Source organism: Culicoides brevitarsis, chromosome 3, assembly GCF_036172545.1.
Source record: "Culicoides brevitarsis isolate CSIRO-B50_1 chromosome 3, AGI_CSIRO_Cbre_v1, whole genome shotgun sequence".
In the NCBI taxonomy this organism is placed as follows: domain Eukaryota; kingdom Metazoa; phylum Arthropoda; class Insecta; order Diptera; family Ceratopogonidae; genus Culicoides; species Culicoides brevitarsis.
The window spans coordinates 35,795,852-35,816,361 of NC_087087.1; the positions used below are offsets into that span (position 1 = coordinate 35,795,852).

General features: G+C 29.8%; 2 protein-coding genes across 6 annotated transcripts in view; both read right to left on the reverse strand.

Moving 5' to 3' along the window:
- Positions 1-20,510, reverse strand: part of LOC134835629 (teneurin-a) — a 196,473-nt gene that overhangs the window by 161,523 nt on the left and 14,440 nt on the right. For 4 of the 5 annotated variants that reach the window (XM_063850541.1, XM_063850542.1, XM_063850540.1 and 1 more), the window contains exon 2: positions 1,403-1,447. The exons of the other annotated variant lie outside the window; for it this stretch is intronic. The gene's annotated coding sequence lies outside the window, so the exon portion shown is untranslated. The remainder of the gene's footprint in view (positions 1-1,402; positions 1,448-20,510) is intronic. 5 annotated transcript variants of the gene reach the window in all.
- Positions 8,182-9,870, reverse strand: LOC134835569 (juvenile hormone esterase-like). The gene has a single exon (XM_063850448.1). The coding sequence runs from the start codon at positions 9,868-9,870 to the stop codon at positions 8,182-8,184; it is 1,689 nt and encodes a 562-aa protein (XP_063706518.1).

Consider the following 20,510-nt stretch of genomic DNA (forward strand, 5'->3'; position numbering starts at 1 on the left):
AAAAATGAGTTTACCTAATTTCGATTCGTGTATGAAATATTCAAATTCATCCTTAAAGTATGCAATGATAATTTATTCACAATGGGATTCTTTCGGAACAAATTTCCCTCAAAATTTTATTTATGGCTTTTCATACAAACTTTTATTTGCAAATTTATGACCAATTTAATTCAAAACCAAATAGTAACAATACAATAAAATATATTTTATGTTCGGCGCCATACTATCAACAGGTTGCCACTTAAAATACACAAGTATTAATCCAGTTATTAATGAGGCTTAAACAAGGATTTGTAATAACAACAATATTATTATCAATATCACAAGTACGTTGTTCAAGAGAATGTCGTTGCTGAATTCACAACATCGAGGACCAATTAGAGATTGAAGTAGGTAGATTTTTAGTTTTATTTCATCAACAATATATTAGATATCAATGAAAATCATCTTTAGAATGCATAATTATTCACTTTGAGCTCCTTAAGCCTCCATTTGCTTAATTTTGATACGCGGATGAAAATAAAACATATACTACGATTCGAATTTGCTTGTTAATTCAAGGGACTTCCATTGAATTTCATTTCATTTATCACATTCACGCAACATTATCCGTAAAACGCTTAAAATTGTGCGAGTTGAAGGTGTTTGCAATAAAAATTAGAGCGTAACGATAATGATGTGTAATTTTTCTTTTGATGTTTCTCCTCATCATTTAAAATCATTCCTTTTTTTCTGAATACCTGAGAGATTGCTACATTATTAAAATTTATTTATTGCGCAAACAAAACTTTTGCCGAAATCAAGGCGAGCAATGTAAAAACAAAACACTCACACGCGGAGGTGATTATCGTACAAACTGTGATTTATTTTTGTAACGCGTTGGTAAGGTGCTAACACAATAACGGGGCCTATGAGGAGTTTCTGCGAATCGTTTATGTATAGATACAGTAAAGCCTTGAGGCGAAATAAATTGGGGATTAGGGGATTATTCTGTGTAATGCCGATGTGCATTATAAAGTAACAACTCCCACATTTTTTTTTATTTATTTTTACATGTGATGGTACTGATAAAAAATTGGTATAAAAAAGGATGTCATTAAAAAAGAATATTTTTAAGCTTAACACAACTAATGCGCAACGAAAGCATGATCAGCTTTCCGATAGACAAACAAAAAAAATTGTGACCCAGATTATCCGTAATATTTTTTTTTATTTTTGAAATGGGTCCCAATGTTTTAAGTCATTTAGGTTACTGTTGAATAATCAGCAAAGTGAGTAAAAAAATATGTTTCATAATTTTTATTAAGTTTCGCGTGTTTTTCTTAAAATCAAATCAAAATCTTCTTTAGTATTCAGAACTCAACTCAAATACTTAATTGATAAAATTTTTAAAACTACTTACATTTAGAAGATATTCCTCATTTTAGCAGAATCTGCTTCATTTAATCTATAAGAGAAGAAAATAATTTGTTAAAAATTGTTTTTAGTGAAGAATTAAGTGAATTCATGTAACCATTAAATTTAGAAATGATTTTTTTGAACAGAAAAAAAAGTTTGAATGATTTTTACCAAAACCTGCTTTTCTCCAAAAATATATTGCTAAACTATAACATGGGTAAAAAATGTGTTCTTTGCATCAATATCTGAAAATTTAGCAGGAAAAATGAAAATTATCAAGGAAGGAAGTCATTTCGAATAATCATTATCTATACAAATATTGCTACAAATGCTGCAATTATTGACAAAATTTAATCGTAATCGAAAATTGTGACCTACATTCAAATATAATTTGCAGTATATGCCATTTTAAATTAAGATTTCGAGTTAACTATAACAATTTCCCTCTTTTATCTGAATTTATGTGCGCCATCATACTTCTACGACTTATGTGAACAACAACCACTATCAATATTTTAGTGCTTTTTGCAATAAATGTGTATGAAAGTTTATTCAAGAGAGTAGCAGAAGGAAAACAAGATGAAGTAACTTTTATAATAACATCGCATTGTAAACATATTTACGACGACGACGACGATGGTGCTGCTATAAACACACACACTAACTGATAAAATAAGGATTCGCAAAATAAACAACATGGTAAATTGGTTTTTTATTGTAAGTATGTTGGCACAGAGGAATGCTGTTGTCGTACCTTGCCTTGATAGGAGAAAAACGAAAAAAAAAGTCGGAAGGATGCATCATGTTTTCAGGCAGTTAAAACAGACTTTTTAAATTTTGTACGGCGTCGTCGTGTTCGTTTTCTAAATAAAAACGACAAATAAATTGATATTTTTTTTTATTTCAAAGAGTTTCCGAGAGATAGACAAATACTATAAACGATGTTGACTTATTGGAGCAATTTGTACCACGCATTGACACATTCCATGTCATTCTATTCCGGTAGACAAACAGGAGACGACACATAAAAGAGTGACATTTAAATAATGAACGTGCCTGTGTGTGTGTTTGTATGTCTTGTATTGCAGGAAATTGTTTATAATAACAAGTCCAATGGAATTTATTCAATTTTTCACATAAACACTCACGGTACTTAGATACGTTTTTAAATGGTTTAGATAAAAAGAAAAACTATGGTTAAGCAATTTTTGATCAAATTCAAGCTTAAAAATTATCAAATGGGCTATCAAAATGTAAATTACGTATTTTTTACGTATTTTTAATTTTTCAGTATTCAAGCTTAAGAACCATCAGAAAGACATCCAAAGCACTTTTCCATGATTTTTGATCAATTTCAAGCTTACAAACCATCAAATGGGCTCTCAAAATAAAAATTACGTATTTTTACGTATTTTTTATTTTTCAATGTTCAAGCTTAAGAACCATCAGAAAGACATCCAAAGCACTTTTCCATAACTTTTGATCGATTTCAAGCTTACAAACCATCAAATGGGCTCTCAAAATAAAAATTACGTATTTTTTATTTTTCAATGTTCAAGCTTAAGAACCATCAGAAAGACATCCAAAGCACTTTTCCATGATTTTTGATCAATTTCAAGCTTGAAAACCATCAAATGGGCTCACAAAATGAAAATTACGTATTTTTTACGTATTTTTTACGTATTTTTTATTTTTCAATTTTCAAGCTTAAGAACCATCAGAAAGGCATCCAAAGCACTTTTGTATGATTTTTGATCAATTTCAAGCTTGAAAACCATCAAATGGGCTCACAACATGAAAATTACGTATTTTTTACGTATTTTTTATTTTTCAATTTTCAAGCTTAAGAACCATCAAAAGACATCCAAAGCACTTTTCCATGATTTTTGATCAATTTCAAGCTTACAAACCATCAAATGGGCTCTCAAAATAAAAATTACGTATTTTTTATGTTTCAATGTTCAAGCTTAAGAACCATCAGAAAGACATCCAAAGCACTTTTGTATGATTTTTGATCAATTTCAAGCTTGAAAACCATCAAATGGGCTCACAAAATGAAAATTACGTATTTTTTACGTATTTTTTATTTTTCAATTTTCAAGCTTAAGAACCATCAGAAAGGCATCCAAAGCACTTTTCCATAATTTTTCATCAATTTCAAGCTTGAAAACCATCAAATGGGCTCACAAAATGAAAATTACGTATTTTTTACGTATTTTTTAATTTTCAATTTTCAAGCTTAAGAATCATCCAAAAGACATCCAAAGCACTTTTCCATGATTTTTGATCAATTTCAAGCTTGAAAACCATCAAATGGGCTCACAAAATGAAAATTACGTATTTTTTATGTTTCAATGTTCAAGCTTAAGAACCATCAGAAAGACATCCAAAGCACTTTTGTATGATTTTTGATCAATTTCAAGCTTGAAAACCATCAAATGGGCTCACAAAATGAAAATTACGTATATTTTACGTATTTTTTATTTTTCAATTTTCAAGCTTAAGAACCATCAGAAAGGCATCCAAAGCACTTTTCCATAATTTTTCACCAATTTCAAGCTTGAAAACCATCAAATGAGCTCACAAAATAAAAATTACGTATTTTTTTACGTATTTTTTATTTTTCAAGGTGAAGAACCATCAAATGGGCCTTCAAAATAAAATTTACGTATTTTTTACGTAAAAATTACGTATTTTTTTTTCAATTTTCAAGCTTAAATGATATCAACGAACTTATAAACGCATTTTCAAAATGCAAAATCTAAGTCACTTCTTGTTTAGTTTATTCTGTTCCTTTATTAATTTATATATAAGTTCGTAGAGAACTTTAGTTTTTGACCATTACGTGCTTCGGAAAGGAAGAATTTACTTTATTTTTAATTATTTTTGCATTAAAATGTTTCTGAATCAAATGAAAAATGGCATAAAATGCAATAATAAAACACTTTAAGCCAATACAAAAATAAAAATGCTTTCGATTTCATAAGCTTTTGTACAAAAGGAAGGAAAAATATTGAGTATCGAGCAGAATGCAATTTTTAGAAATACAATTTTCTAAAAATTTTTCATATGATTTTGTTAACTTATTTCAATGAATATTTTCAAAATCTACAAAGAGTACTAAAAAAATATATATATTTAGCATGGAATGGAAAACATTTTAAATCATTGTTTTAGCCTTACTCGACAGGTAATTGTTTCTAATTATTTAAATTTGTTCAGAATTTTTTTACTCAACTAAAGAAAAAAAAACAAAATATGGTTCTGACATAAGAACAGGAGGAAAGACTCGTTTAATTTAAATTTGATCATTCAAAGTGATGGGAAATTCACTTTCTAAGTTAAAAATGCTCTCAACTTGCTTCTCGAAAAAATTTCTCATACCTTTTCACGTCTGTTTCTGATTACAGTACGTGTTAAATTCCTGCTCTATATTTTCAAGACTAGATCTGTGTAAATGCGAAACGTGATTGCAATAATTCATTATGTGATACAAAATATAATAAAAAAAAAACTTTAAAAAGAAAAATCATGAAGGAGACGCAGAAAAAAACGAATTTCGAACGAACAAGAAATAAACTTGTTACAAAAATGTGTTGAAACTGCGTTGTAACATAAGCGGAAGTGAGGAATCGACGAGAAAATTCAATTTGTATTTAATAACATCAGCAAAATTATTATTTCAATCCAAAAGAATCGTCGTCGTAACGTGAAAAAGAAATCAACGAGTGTTTGCTTGATGATGAATAATAAAATAAAAAAAATATAATAAAAAAGTGAAATAAAATGATACAAGATATTTGTGCAAAATACGAGCTCATTATACTTTTTATATAGTAAAAGTGAGTAAAAATGATCACTTATGAACTTTTTAATGACTTGACTATAATTTTTCTCATTTTTCATTCAATATCTTCCGTAGCAACATAACTATGGAATTCTAATCAAATCATCGTTCATGGAGTTATGCAAAAAGAATCAAGCAAACATACATACCATAAAATAGGAAGGGAAGCATTGATTTTATATTAACAAGCAAAATACTTGCACGTATTCCGTTTCTTGATTTATTTAAAAAGTTTTTCTTAATTTTATATTTTTTCAGGAAATAATACTTCGAAGAGTCGAAAAAAAATTTGACAAAGATTAACATTGGAGTAAAAAAACTCAACTTCTTAATTAAATTTGAAAAACATTCAATGCTGACTCAAACAACGCTCACTTAAAAGAGGAAAAAATCAATAGAAAGCAATCTGGAAAATTAATTTTCTTCTCAAACTACCTTCGTTTTGTTTGCTACCGATAAAGTGATACTTTTAACTCCATTCCCATGAATTCCACACAAAATATATAATAATAATAATGAGATTAAAAGAAAAAAATCTGAAAGAGGGTAAATATTTGTGTGCACAACAATGCAAAAAGGAATGACAAAAGTTAAATAAGAGATACGGACTTTTTACGAAATTTGATCCCATAAATTTGTAATCCATTCAATATAAGATGAAGATGTCATAAAATTAAATAGTCCGAGGAAAGGATGACTTGACCATGTTTCGATAGAATTCTAAAAGGAACGTGGATATTTCCAAGTAACTTAATTACTTCAACCACTTTTACGAGATAACTTTTTAAAAACTCCCTTACTTTTTGTTTTTTTTTTAGATAGACCGAAGGCGAGACAGCAAGTCATTAAATCACAATTATAATTTTTTTGACATGGCAATTATGAAATGTATTTGTGGAAAGTAATATTTCATAATTTTTAAATATTTCGAATCATTTTTAATTTTTTTTTTAGAAATAAACTTTTTTTCAAAAGTTGTTTTAAAGCAAATTGATTTAAAATATAAAGATTTCGCCCAACTACAAGATGGCAATAAAACTTCCACTAAATTAGTTTTCATTAATGGAGTAAATTGTTTTTGTACTTTCTGTGTGTAGTTTACCTGTCTACCGAAAAACTTTTGCAAAGACAAAAAACTAATCGAGTAAACTACAACAATAATGATAAAAACTAACAAAGAGCACATGAAATATCTTCCAAATTGGTCTAACGTCTGAAATATTGGTTGATTGTTGTATAAAGTGCATTATTTTGCAAGAAACGAACCACACTATGCACACAGACACAGAGAATATAGTTAACTTTAAAACTTATCGCAATATATCTTGTAGAATTTTATCGTCATCGAGGTACGAGGAAACGGAAAAGAAAAAAAAGGAGAAGGAGAAGCATTATTATAACATACACAAATATTTAAACTTTTTCGCCCAACGTTATTTCTTGCTAACAACCTAACATGTCGTTTCGTTTGTCTGTATATGTGTACCATTGTTGTTATTTAATAGTTGGTTCTTTTATTTGTCTTCCTTTTATAATAATGAAAAAAATATTTGTTGTAGCATGACGACGTCGACAAGGACGAAGTTTGTGTGTTGTTTGAGAATGAGACACACAGAGAGAAAAAGCAACCGCTGCATCGCACATCTCATGTACTTACACGAGATAAAAATAAAATGAAAATGATAACGAAATTTACAAACTTTTTTCTTTTCTTTTTTTCCTCGAGACTAGAATCAATTGCTTGTTTTTCTTTTACCTCTTCTTCTTTGAAAATTCTTACACAATTTCTTCGTAGATACATAGATCGTCTTTGAGGTAAGAAAAGTTTTTATTCATTTTATAAAAGCTGCAATAAAAAAGTAATACCGAGAGAAAGATATGCGATGTTATTTAATGCTTTTATCTCAAAATTGAGTTTCGAGAGTTTAGTTCAAGGAAGACAATTGACGTCTCTTTGAAGACTCTTAAGACATGTCGTTGTCTTCAAACCTTATTAGAACTACTGGATTGCTTTCAACTTTGACTTTTTTGTACCTTCAAAGCCTAATTGCACTAAAAAACTTTTTTTCATTAAAGTAATGTTCTTCTATCATTTTAATAAATCAGCATCTTTTTTTCTCTTGTCATCGACCACACAACTCGAGAAAAAAAAACAAATTAATGACAAAAAAGCAGTAGAGATAAATTTTCATTTCCTTTTCCGAGTGTCACCAGATTTTGTTTGTTATTCGATTCCCGTCTGTGGACACGTTGTAACTCAATGAGATCGATTCGTTCACTCGTTTCATTTCAGCAGATTTCAATTGGATCCATTGTTTTTGCAGTAACATGAAAAAAAGTAAGAGACTCACAAATCACATGCGGACAAAAGTAAGCAATATTTGCTTTTCTATCGGATTTGAAATAAATGCGTAGTATATCGTAAGTCCTATCAAAACAAATAAATCTTCTCTTCTACTTTTTATTACAGACAAGCCCAAGTTACACAAAATTCATTTTCGATAAAGTTGAGGGACGTGATTTGGATTTTTAAAATTAATATATTTTAGTTGGAAATTCTTTCCAAGGCTCAATGTTTCAAGAATATTTTTATCAAAAATAAACAAAACTGTCTTCACACAAATCAAAGATATTAAACAGGTGACTTCAAACTCGATAAATAAAGATTTAAAAATTTGACCTTTAAAACATAAAACTGCTTTAATTTATAAAAATATGTTTATCTTTTAATATGACACTGTGCACAATTTTTGTTTATCAACAAACACGCGCTTCTGTTTAACTTAATGAATGAACTTGATATCGTTGTAATCTATCGCACATAAATAATATCAATAAAAACAATACAATTTACGGAAATTTTGTTTAATATTATCTCAGATGTTATTCAACATTATCTTATTATTCATTATAAAAAGAAACTTGATAGTCACGCTTCAATTGTATTTTTGGTCGAGTTTTTTCCACATCCTCATTCGTTCAGCAAATGGTTCGGATCCAAAGACTAATTCATCTCCAATATCCATGTACTCTTGCCTTCCTTTCACAGGACTCCATTTTGTCGTAATAATTTTGTCATCAATAACTGGCGTCGGATCTGCAAATTTCGCAAAGTTTGTCCACATTCGTAGCATTCGCGATTTGGTAATATCTGCTTTGCCTCCTGGAATGATAGGTGCAGGCGCGTGCATCATTTTCCATAAATATCCCAATTCGTCGGCATGCATAGCCCCTTTGTACTTTAGAACAACGAAAATCTTCTTGATATAATTGAGCATTCCGTCGAACGAGAACACGTAATAATAAATTGGTGACTTTTGTGCTGCAGAATGAAGCTCAACAGTTTTTGACACGGAGTATGAGAAATGACGATCAGTATTGTAGGTCGCATATTGTGTCTTGTCTCCAATTTTACCGCCGTTAAAATACATATTTTTCACATGAGTGATAATGTCGTCGGCTGCTGCAGTGTGCGGAAGAATATGCCATTCGTAAGGCAGAAGCCATTGACTGTTATTGTTGTATTGATCAGCGGTTGTTGGATAAATATCGAGTTCACGCACGTTATATAAGGCTTCAGCATCGTTATGACCAACCATGAAGGGCACATCATAAATATCTCCTTTGGTTGTTGTTACAATTGGAGGCTCGACGAGGAATCTTTCTTCATCGTCACAATCTTCAGGTTCAACAACGGGTGCATAATCGAACGCCAAATTTCCTCGGGGCAAATCGAGTGTCAAGAGAGTTGCTGTAACAGCAATAAAACGACTCAAATCATCAATTTTACGGATTTCATCTACAATTTCTTCCGTTGTTGTTGCATTTAAGCCCAATTTCTTTGCAATACGGAAAGCTGTGGTTTTTGGGAAATCTTGATAAGACCATGGAGCAAGAGCACTTCCGGATTGTGCGATTGCACGAGAAAATAATCCTCGAGACATCTTCGAAAGCATCATATAATGAGTTAATGCACTTCCAGCTGATTCTCCGAAAACTGTTACTCTATCTTTATCTCCTCCGAACTTTTCAATGTTACTTTGTACCCATTTTAGAGCCGTAACGATGTCTTTTGCTCCATAATTACCACAGGAATGTTTGTCGCCAGTTGCAAACCATCCCAACAATCCAAGACGATAGTTGATTGTAACAACAATAACATCTTCCTTTAACAACCATTCTGGACCATAAATTAAGGAATTTCCTGATCCAGCGTTAAAAGCACCTCCGTGAATCCAAAACATGACAGGATATTTCTCTTCAGGATTCAAATCGGGTGTGTACACGTTCAAGTACAAACAATCTTCTTGTCCAGATTGCGATGGAGTCAACAAATATCCTGGATTCAAACATGTTCCTCCATGTGACGTCGCATTACGAATACCCTTCCATCCGGGATGAGGTACTGTAGGACGTAAACGTAACTCGTTGATTGGAGGTTTTCCATATGGGATGCCTTTGAACGAGACGTACTTTTGTTTTGATCCTGCGGATTTCAGTTCGCCCTGTAATTTTCCGCCGTGATGCAATTCAACTACATACTCGTCGTCAGCGAATGCCTTTTGAGGAGCAGCAATCACATAAACAGCTGTAAATACAGCCAAAAGGAATACTGTTTTGAACATTTTTGAATGACTGAAACGACATGAAAGTTTCGCGTGCCTTTTATACTGCTTTAGAATACTGAAATCTAAAGGAGATTAGATAAAAATCGATGATTTCGCACAAAACAAGACACACGTTTTGTATTGCATAAATGAACAGATAAGATTTGAAAAATCATAATTTTTGGGAGTACAATTGTACTCAGTAAGAATACGCCCGCCCATCAACAAGCAAATCACTCACAATAATACTCATTATTGCAAAACACCCAATTTTTCCTTATTAATACATCACAAAAGCAGAATTATAGCTGATTTCTTTCACATAACAGACGGTATTAAATTAAGCACAATGTTGTTATGTTCACGTGCTGCTGACTTAACGTCGAAAAATCTACCGTGGAATCATTAAGTGAAAGAAAAAACACGAAAAACGAACGAAGGAGGAAAAAATCTGAAAATCGGGGGGATTTTTCTCACATATCTCTTGTTTTGCATTATGGCATGCTTCAAAAATTGAATAAGGGGAGACCGAAAAATCTAATGCGAAAAATTTTCATGAAATCAAGTTACGTTCTTCATTCGTCGTGAATGTGAAGTCGAAAAAAATCCTGATAATTAGAAATGGGAAACCGAGATATGTATCATTAGGCGCGCTTGTCTGTATGGATGAAAGTTTTTTTTTCCTTTGCTCGTTATTTTTTATGCCACATAGCTACCAAGAGCTGTCCTAATTCGCTCGTTAATTGTCAAAAACATATGCTGCTGGTTGTCTGTTCTTGTTGTTGTTCGCTGTCGTTGTTGTTGTTTATAGGTTATTGTACGATTGAAATATGCCTGTATTTCATTTTTGTTTCTTTGGCGATTTGTATCCATTATGGGTTATCGACTCTTTTGTGTTAATTTGACAACGTTGTCCAGATTTTTTGTTTGTTTGTGAGTCGGGGCGTAAATAATTTGTTATTTTTCGTATGGGAAATCAATTTTTGTAATCGGATGAGCTTCAAATTATATTAAATGGTGATTTGTGAGCTTTAACATGCAAAGAAGTCAAAGAAAAATTTCAATTAATCAATGTTTCAATCTCGTCCTTTTAGAATTTTAACAATTTAAAACTTCAATAATTAGATTTGGAACAATTAAACTTTTTACAAATTTGCCACAAAAAACCATTTCTCGAACAAAAAACCACTCATGCTAATCATTCATCGTGTAATTTATTAGTTATATGTGCAGACAAATTTATATTTTTATGCTCAAATTCATATTTTAATTTTAATTTAACACGAAAATGCATATAATGTTGCAGTATGGCAGACACAAGGCGGATGTGTAACCAATTATTGCTGAAAAATGTATAAATTTCGAGAGTTTTAATGTGAATTTTGTGTGCAAATGCATGATGATGTGTTTTTATCTATTGTTGCAAAATAATAACTTTGCACTGTGTGATAAATTAGCTGTTGTTGCTGTGCGCCTTGATGATAAATATCTGATAAAATAAATAAACTGGATAATAATTTTCGTGCATGTTTTAAAAGTACAACAAACATTTTTATGATAATTATTTATGTATGAAAATAAATTCATTTTATGTTTGAACATGAAGCGAATTATGTTAAGTGTCATGTTGACGAGCGTTGTTCATTGCTTCATACCGAAAATAACTAATTAATGTTAGTTTTTATTGTATTGCACTCCTAAAATAAAAGTTATTACTCGCTCGTTGCTGCGGTTGCCTTGCCATTTTGTCTGGTTTTGAAATATTTTGGGGGTTTCTCGAGTTGAAAAAATGGAATGATGACGACAACAATTTGATATTGCACAAAAAGTGACTCACTATTATTTTAATCGCAAAAAATTATATCAAATATCATTTTGAAAAAATCCCTTACTCACCCAGCATAATGAAAACAATAATAAAATTCTGCAACATTAAACAAATTATGAGTGAAACATTGCAAATTTGATGTAAAATAATATGCATTATTATGACTGCACAGCTTTACTCGAAAACATACAATTGAGCCATTTTGTTTATCTTTTGTAATGTGAGTTTTTCAAAAATACAAAATTTTGTTGTATGGATCTTATATGAAGCATTTTCATAAACTATACTTTATCAAATGGTCATCGTGAAGTTAATGAAGCATCGAAAAATTTTCAAGCAGATGATGAGTTATATTTTGTGTAATATTAAAAAAATAAAGATACAAAAGGATTAATTTAATTTACATATAAAAGGAAAACCTTTTGAAAATTTATAATATTACTTTTTTAACCCTTCAGTAACTTTTAATGAATCAATTAGCTCATTCAACAATGGAATGAAATATGAGAAAAATGTTCAAGCACGGAGCAACACTTTTAAATTTAGAGTTACAATCAAGTAAAAAAAGAAAAAAACTCAAAAGGTTTCGAGTCACTTTTGTAATGTTTCACAGTGCCTGAATCACACACAAAGAAGATAATATAAACACAATCACTGTAATAAAGAAAAGCCTTTGGATTAACATAACAAGGGAAAATTCTCTTTCATATTTCATTCATTTTTCCATTTAATATTACTATTGTATAATATTAAAATGGGATGTTTGTTAATTATATTGAAACGGAAAAATTATCTTATGTCCTCCCGTATGACAAAAAAAAACACAATTATGCTAATGTCAGTCCTCTGCTTCAGAAGTCTAACAAGTATAAGAACAAAAAAAAAAGTTAAAATTAATTTTTATATTTTTCAAAGTAGTTGAAATTCAAAAGGCTTTTAATCGCTCATCTAGATTTAATTCAACTTATGTCACATTCACATAGTCTCATCATAATTTTTTAATGTACTGAAAAATAAAATTAAGAGAAATTTTTTATGTATGTATGTACCTCAAATAGTATGTAGGTTCGTTGTCAGTTATTTTTCATCATATCATAGAAATTTTACTCAAAAGCGAAACACAAGCAAAAGATAGTTAAACGTTGTGAGTGTTGTATGTGTTCAAAATAAATGTGCTGGAAATATAGGTTAATTACTGAAAAATTTTTCAACAATTTTCACATGACGAAACTGGGAGAAACCATGCAACTAGCGAGAAAGAGAGAAGGTGAATTAGGCATTAAAAAAGGATTATAACTGAAGCTAATTAGTTTAAAATTAAATTTTCCACAAAATTTTAAGCACTTTTTAAGGTTTAGTATAGCGATGAGCAACAGAAAGTTTGTTTTTATTTCTATATATCACTAAATAAAATATAAATATTAACAAAAAATTAAAATTTATCTGCTTTTTATTTAAATTTATCGCTACTCTTAAAGAAAAGTCACACATAAAAGCAAAATCTACCGCAGCAATCATTACTTTTTTATTGACTGGCCAATAAAACAACAAAGGAAACTTGAATTATAATGAAAAAATAAGAATTATTATTATTATTACATATTATAATATTGCAAACACAAAGAAAGTTCCATTCTTGCCACATTTATTTATTGAAAAACTTTTATTTCTCTCCGCTTTTACAGATTTTCCGACTTTTTTGCAAATATATTCCTACTTTTCTATTTTTAATGTAATAACAAGATTATTTTTATTATTATAATCAGTAGAATGCTTATTTATGGTAGGTATTGGCAAGGCAAAAAGGGAGCAAAATGGATTGCATACGGAATTTATAAGAAAAATTTGCAAAAGAAAATTTATATTCAAGGAAATTCGCGTATTTTATATTAAATTTATTGAACATCATTAAAATTTATTCAAAGTATGGAGGCGCTTTTGAAAACTTTTTCCCGTTCTCATTCCAATTTTTTTTCATGTTGCTCAGTATCGCAAATTATTTTCATTATTGCAGTTTGTTGTATTTTAAATTATGTTAAAAAATTATAGTTTCTTTCGCTTCAAAGTTTAAGAAATATTTGTACATCATAATAATTGTATTACAAGATTTTAATAATACATATAAGATCTCTTGATGGTGTTGAAATGTTTCTTCCATTTATTTAAGAAAAAATCTTTCAGCCGATGATCGTTATATGTATGTACATATAAAAAAGAGCATTATGAGAGAAGATACAGTGAGAACATATCCTCAGGATATTATCGTTTCTCCGACATTTCCCTTCATTATTATTATTAGAATTTTTTGCGCATTTTTGTTATCATTATGTACCGAAAAGCTGCCTAATTAGAAATGGTATCAAGGCAAAAACGGTATCAAGTTACAAGAGTAGACACACAATTTTTTGTGCGTTTTTTTTTTTGTTTGCTAATTCTTTTTCAAAGACGAGACAGAGAAACAAGCAATATCGTTATAGATTTTTTAAAAATAGTTTTGATTTTTAGAGAGTTTTTTCGTCTGTCTGTTATTGAAGATATTGTTATTTTATATTTTTATTTTCTCTCAAAATAAAAAAAAATAAGTTTAATGGAACATGAATAAATAGCACTACAATTGCTTTATATTTACGACAGTTTTTTAAAGAATTACGAAAGGGACAAAGAGACAAAGCCCGTCAGTTTAATTTTTATCAAAAGTCTTTTCTTCTTTAAATTGACACTAATTATTGTTCTTTGTTATTTCTATTGTCTTCTGCGCAAATTTCGTCTTAAAGACGTAGTTCGCTTGTTGTTCGCCTCTCTCATTAAAATTCATTATCACCAAAAAATTTCTAATTATTTTTAAGCTGTTGCCCATCATCAAACTGAAATGAAAAAAGCTCTTGATTATTAAAGTATCAATATTTTTCTTTAATACTTTAAACATGGAAAATTCTTATAAAAATAATATAATATTTTCGTGCCTATCTTTAATATAAATGTTTCGATTTTTCTCTCAAGAAAATAAAAAAAAGTAAATTCACAGGATAATATTAAACTATTTATTTTCAATTTTCAGCAGCAGCTCGAACGACGCGACATAATCATCATCAACGTTGTTAAAGTAAAAATCCAAGTAGCGATATTTCCTCAGCTGTTATATGTACAAACAACATATTAAAGTGACAGAACAATTTTTTCACATCATTAGACATATTGACTTAATTTATCGTTTTGTGCTCATCATCGTATCACATCATCATCTCTCTGTAATATTTTCATGTTGAACGATGCTTTTTTCCTTCCTCTGGTTTTTAAATATATATATTTTTTTCTCGTTCAATGCTTTAAATAGAAAGAAAAAAGTTTTCATCCGTTTTCATGACACACATTGACTCATTCAATGCCACAAACGAGATAAACCTTCATGAAAAGTTTTGGCTTTACTCACACAGGAAAAAAAAGTGAAACACATACTAACAACCGCATAGGATGTGCTTATAAAAATATTTTCCTTATTTATGAAAATATATATTTTTGTTTAAAAATTATTTTATTTTTAATATTTCGTTTTTTATTTTTGTTTGTTATTTTTTTTAAATTTTTGTAAATTCAATAAGTCTCTGAAAACGAAAATTATCAAGTAAGGAACAATTTAAATTGAATGAAAAAAATCAACCGAAGACTTTTCAAGGACTGATACGGAAATCATTTCATTAAAGTCGACATTTACGAATACTTCCGTCACGTTTTTTTTTTCATAAAAAGGAAAAAATATGAAAACTGAACGAGAATACATCATAAAAGTTGTAAAAATGCCATAAGATGAAACGCACGATATTGTAAGACGAAAAATATCCACAAACCGGAAAAAACTACGGAAATTGGAGTTGGTATTGCATTTCTTCTTTTGAAAAGACATGTCATGTCAGAGTATTTGCTAAATTGAATGAAACCAAGAAATGAATAGAATCTCATCTAATTTTCTTTGCCCTGTTCAATTGATGGTCCAGACGAATTTAATAACCTCACTCGACATGACATATTATTTTTCTCTTTGTCACACTTCAGACTTTAAGGTTCTATTATATTCTCAGCCCCTCAAATTTTCGTTTTTCTATCATGTGTTTGTGCGTCAACATCAAAATTTCACTACTTAGAATTCATTAAAAGTTTCCAAATTATCTGCTAATGAATAAAAATCGACGTCAACTTTCTATAAACAAAACCATAATTGGAGTAAAGAAGAAAACTTTCACATATCGGATGCCTTTCACGAGAAAAAAAGCATCTCATATCATCATCGCACAGCAGCATCATGTTTGTTTGGCGAAAAAATTACCTTTGAATAATACAACGTTCGGTATTGAATGAAAAGCTGTAGAAAACGAGAAGAAGAAGAGGAAACGGAGAGAAAGTTCACTTGTTAAATTTTAATGTTAATAAGATTATTCTTGCTTGCGAGAAGCAACCACTCGAAATGTGAGCTATATTTGTTGTGTGTGCGATAATGTGTTACAATTTTCACTTTATTTACTTTTTTGTGTTGAATAGAGAAATTCTTTTATGCCGAGAAAGCAAAATTATTTATGAGTGTCGATTTCAACATCAAAATTGAATGAGTTTTTGCTGCTTAGACTTAAAAAATTTTCGAAAATTACTAAATTTGATAGAAAATTTGAATCTTGAAACATATCCCCTTAAATTTACTTGTGAGATCCGCCAATGTATTTAGGAACTCAAATGTACAAAATCAAAAGAACGAGGAGAAAGTATATTAAAAACGCATGAGGAAGTAACGAAAGCCGCTCGTGTTTTTAATGAATATGCGAAAAATGTTGTCTGAAACTCACTCAACTGTGCATATTTCACAATATATGCGCTAATAAAATATTGCTTTGTTGTGTAAAATGGCAAAAAGGGGAATAGAAAACTCGACGAACGTAAATGCAGAAATTCCCTTGTTTTCACTTCGCCATAGCCAACAACGACAACGCGTATTTATGCAAAAAAGGAGGAACAAGAAATATGAATAAATTTATGTAAAGGCACTAAAGGTGTTTTCTTATGGTTTTATACTTTTATCAAATAATGGAAACATCGTTGTTGCCGGTACCAAAGTAAGTAAAAGAGCGAGAGCAAAAACAGGAAATATGATGAAACGTTATTAGGAAAAAAGGTACGAAATGCTTACGTGGCACAAAAAAGAAATACACATAATCTCATTTAATGCGGAAAACATTGTCTTGAAATGACAAAGATATGAATGATATTGTTACATGCGACAACGACGACAGAAAGACTGAAAAGAAAAAAAATGTAAAATTGATAGAAAGGTTTTTTGAAATAAAATTATTTTCTTTGTTGTCATGTTCGTTCTTGTTATTGCTGTACCATTGTCAACCCGGAAATAATCGAGCAAACATTGAATGAATATTCAACAAATTGTTTTTTTTTATATCTTCTACTCTTTTTTTCAAAGATTTTACTCAAATAAATTATGGGATTTTGAAAGGTACATACCATAAAATAGATGAAATCTAAAAAAACATTGCAATCTTCATTAATCGAGTAGGTCAAAAAAAATTTTTTTTATTGAATTTTTGAACTTCAATCCAATTCAAAGAAAAAATTTTTTCATGAGTTTAAGGTATATTTTCATTCTTATTTCTTTCTAAAAAGCATTGCCTCACAAATTTCGACAAAGATTTTGCCGCGATTTTTATTGCTTTTTATTAAGAAAAAATCATCTTTAACGAAATTTAATAGAAACCCTAAAAGAAATAAGAAGACCAACAATTTCAATCAAAAGCAATTTTTCTCTTCTACTTCTTTTCCTTTTATTTTTCCTCTTTGCAAACTTTTTTTTTGTACGTCCTGTCTTTTTTTTATTATATTTTTTATTATATTTCTTTCATAAATGCTCGCACAACACAAAAAAATAAACAGAAGAGATAAAAATTTATTTATTTTTCTAAATAATAATATAATATGAGTGCTTTTTATCACTCTGCCAAGGCAACAGTTCCTCCAATTCATTCATCTTCATGATACAAAAAAAGAAGACTCAAATGGAAGAAAAATAGGCACTTATTATTATTTTTTTCCAATTTTCGTATTTATTTTATGGTAATAACAATTTTAATAATAAAATAAAATACAAAAAGACTATGAAAGTTTTCAAAAAATTTACGAAGGAAAAAATTGTAAAGAAAATGAAGGGCAAGAGGTTGCGATATGTAAATTGATTGTCAGTGGCATCAGATAGCAAACTTTTACTTTCCATCCTTCGTCTGTTCGTTTCTTTTTTATTATATCTACTTAGTTACTAAAAAAATAATTCTCTTCCTTCATCTTTTAAGATTTTTCTATCCAGCGAAAATTTTCAAGAGAAAAAACGGCAGGAGGAAGAGAAAGAAGCAAACACACAAAAATTATAAGAAAGAAAGTTTGTTCAAATGATTTTTTAAGCTGCTTATTAATAATAATGATGATAGCTGTGTGTTTGCACACGAAAGATATTTAAAAGCTATTTTATTTATCATCATATTTCTACTTAGACAACGACCGACGTACATACATGTATGTTGTAGAGCTCTGCAACGTATTAAGGGTTTTTTAAATGCTCTTAGAGAGTTTTAAGAAGAGATTTAAAAGTTTTTTCCTCACTATACTTAAAAATTTATAGTTTTGCCAGAGACCAAGCTCTTTTCAACAGAACATTAATTAAATATGGAAATATGCCTTGTTTGTAGAGCAAACTCTGATTCAGTTTATCGGTTGCATTAAAAATTTTATGAATATACTTGGAGAGATTATCTCTCTGCCTTTTTCAATATATGAAAAAAAATTTTTTTTTTTGCTAAGAGCGAGTTAAGAGTCATTTTCATCTTCATTCCAAACAGATGCCATAAAAAAGTTTTAATCGTTCTTGAGTACTCGTACCTTTCAACCAAAGTGATTAAGCAGAGATTCAGACTACAACAGAAAAAAGTCTAAAGGAGGAAAATGGACAATATTTTGCATTTTCACAAAAAAAATAATCAAAGGAGAAAAAGGAAAGAAAATGAAGTGTGGTTTTTGTTCATTTACACACAATGAAAAATGATTTCAATTCGGGGGAAAATGTGCACATTATTTAGAGACAGCGACACACATCTGATGACAGTAAATAATAAAGGCAGACCAGATAAAACTAACAGCTCACACGATGACACTGAATAAGCACAGGCAAAAACTAGAAAAAGGATGAAAAAGAATATTTATTTAGGCAAAAATTGTCTCTTTTCACAAAAGACGGTAGTTGTGCGGTGATATCATCTTTCTTTCGAGAAAAAAGGAAAATTTATAAGAAAAATGGAAAAAGAAAATATATTCAGAAACAATTTTCTTCTTTTATCCACAAAGCTGATAGGATCACACTTGCACAAACACATGAGACCGAGAGGAAAAAAGGGATCCAAAAATTGATTGCAAATAGAAGTGACAAAATAGTCACCATAGATAATTATTTGAATCCAACACACCCACACAGTGATTTTGCCCATAAATGTTGTGAGCAAGTAGTGAAACATGTCAAACTAAATCAAAAAGACAAATAGAATTGTAACGGTTGAGTTAATATTATGCTCTGGGGTCGCAACGGTGTCCCATTCGTATGTATCTCATCTCAGATTACTTACTGACGAAATGTAATTTTGCGTGAAATATTTACTTATTGAAATATACTTTTGTGTTTAGTTTTTTTTTGCTTTCTTAAAGTTTATGTCAAAAAGGAGAAATATAAACAGATTGTGCAAAAAAAAATGTAATAATTTTATAACATAACAGATATTCATCTTACGAAATGACGTATAAGAAAGGATAACTTTATGTTACGACAAAGTGTCACTCTTTTCACACAAGTTGATTGATTCAGGTCTAATTTAGTTAAATGTTCCAATCGACAGTATCAAATGCGTCAGGACAATCATGGAAAATTACACACAATACCTTTATTAGAACGTCAACTCGTGCAAGATTTCTCTAATGAGACTCATTATTTCTTTCTTTCTTTGAAGCAAAGACCTCTTCCTTATTTTGTGAACAATTTATTGCACTGTACCTAAATGTTGTTTTGGGAAAAAAGTAAGTATACAACACAAAATATTTCTTTAAAAACGTTTTTTTAAGTTTATGGCGAAAAAGGATTCTTTATTTTCAAAATTGATAAAAATTAAAATTATATTAATATTGAAGTGCAAAAATTCAGATAAGTCTTTCAAATAAATTTGAAGAAAAAATCATATTGCGAAACATGTATTGTTTGCAGTACAAATAACAAGCAAGCGTGCAATTAGAACCTATTAATTATTTTTATTTCTTTCTCAATTATTGTGTGCCGTTTTTAAAAGAACTTCCCAATTAAGCCCATTTATTTTTTTCTTCATCTGCTTCGTGCTATAATTCTTACATATAAATAAACGGAAACCCGACGTCTCCATCAGTATCGTGTTTGCCTAAATTTCGTTCCGCACATTGCGAACGCGTACGAAAATAATGTACAAAATTCAATTCATCGATGTCTTTTGCGGTAATTTAATCCGAAATGACAAAAAGGCGTGACCTCATTTAATAAAAATTGATACCGTAAATTGAATGTCATTTATTTAAATGGAGTCGAGAGTATCCTTCGCGACAGCAACAACAATGGCAGAGTACGCGCACGGATGGCAATATCGCGCGACGGAATCAATAAGAAATGTTAATAAAAGTTGATAGCGCGCGCGAATACTTGTCAAATAAATAACATTTAATAGACAGACAGGAAGTTTTATTGCAACAACAGCGCCAAAGCACGTGGGAAAGAGAA

Excerpts from the sequence above, each read along its gene's own strand:
- LOC134835569 (XM_063850448.1), bottom strand. The coding sequence starts at position 9,870 with ATGTTCAAAACAGTATTCCTTTTGGCTGTATTTACAGCTGTTTATGTG.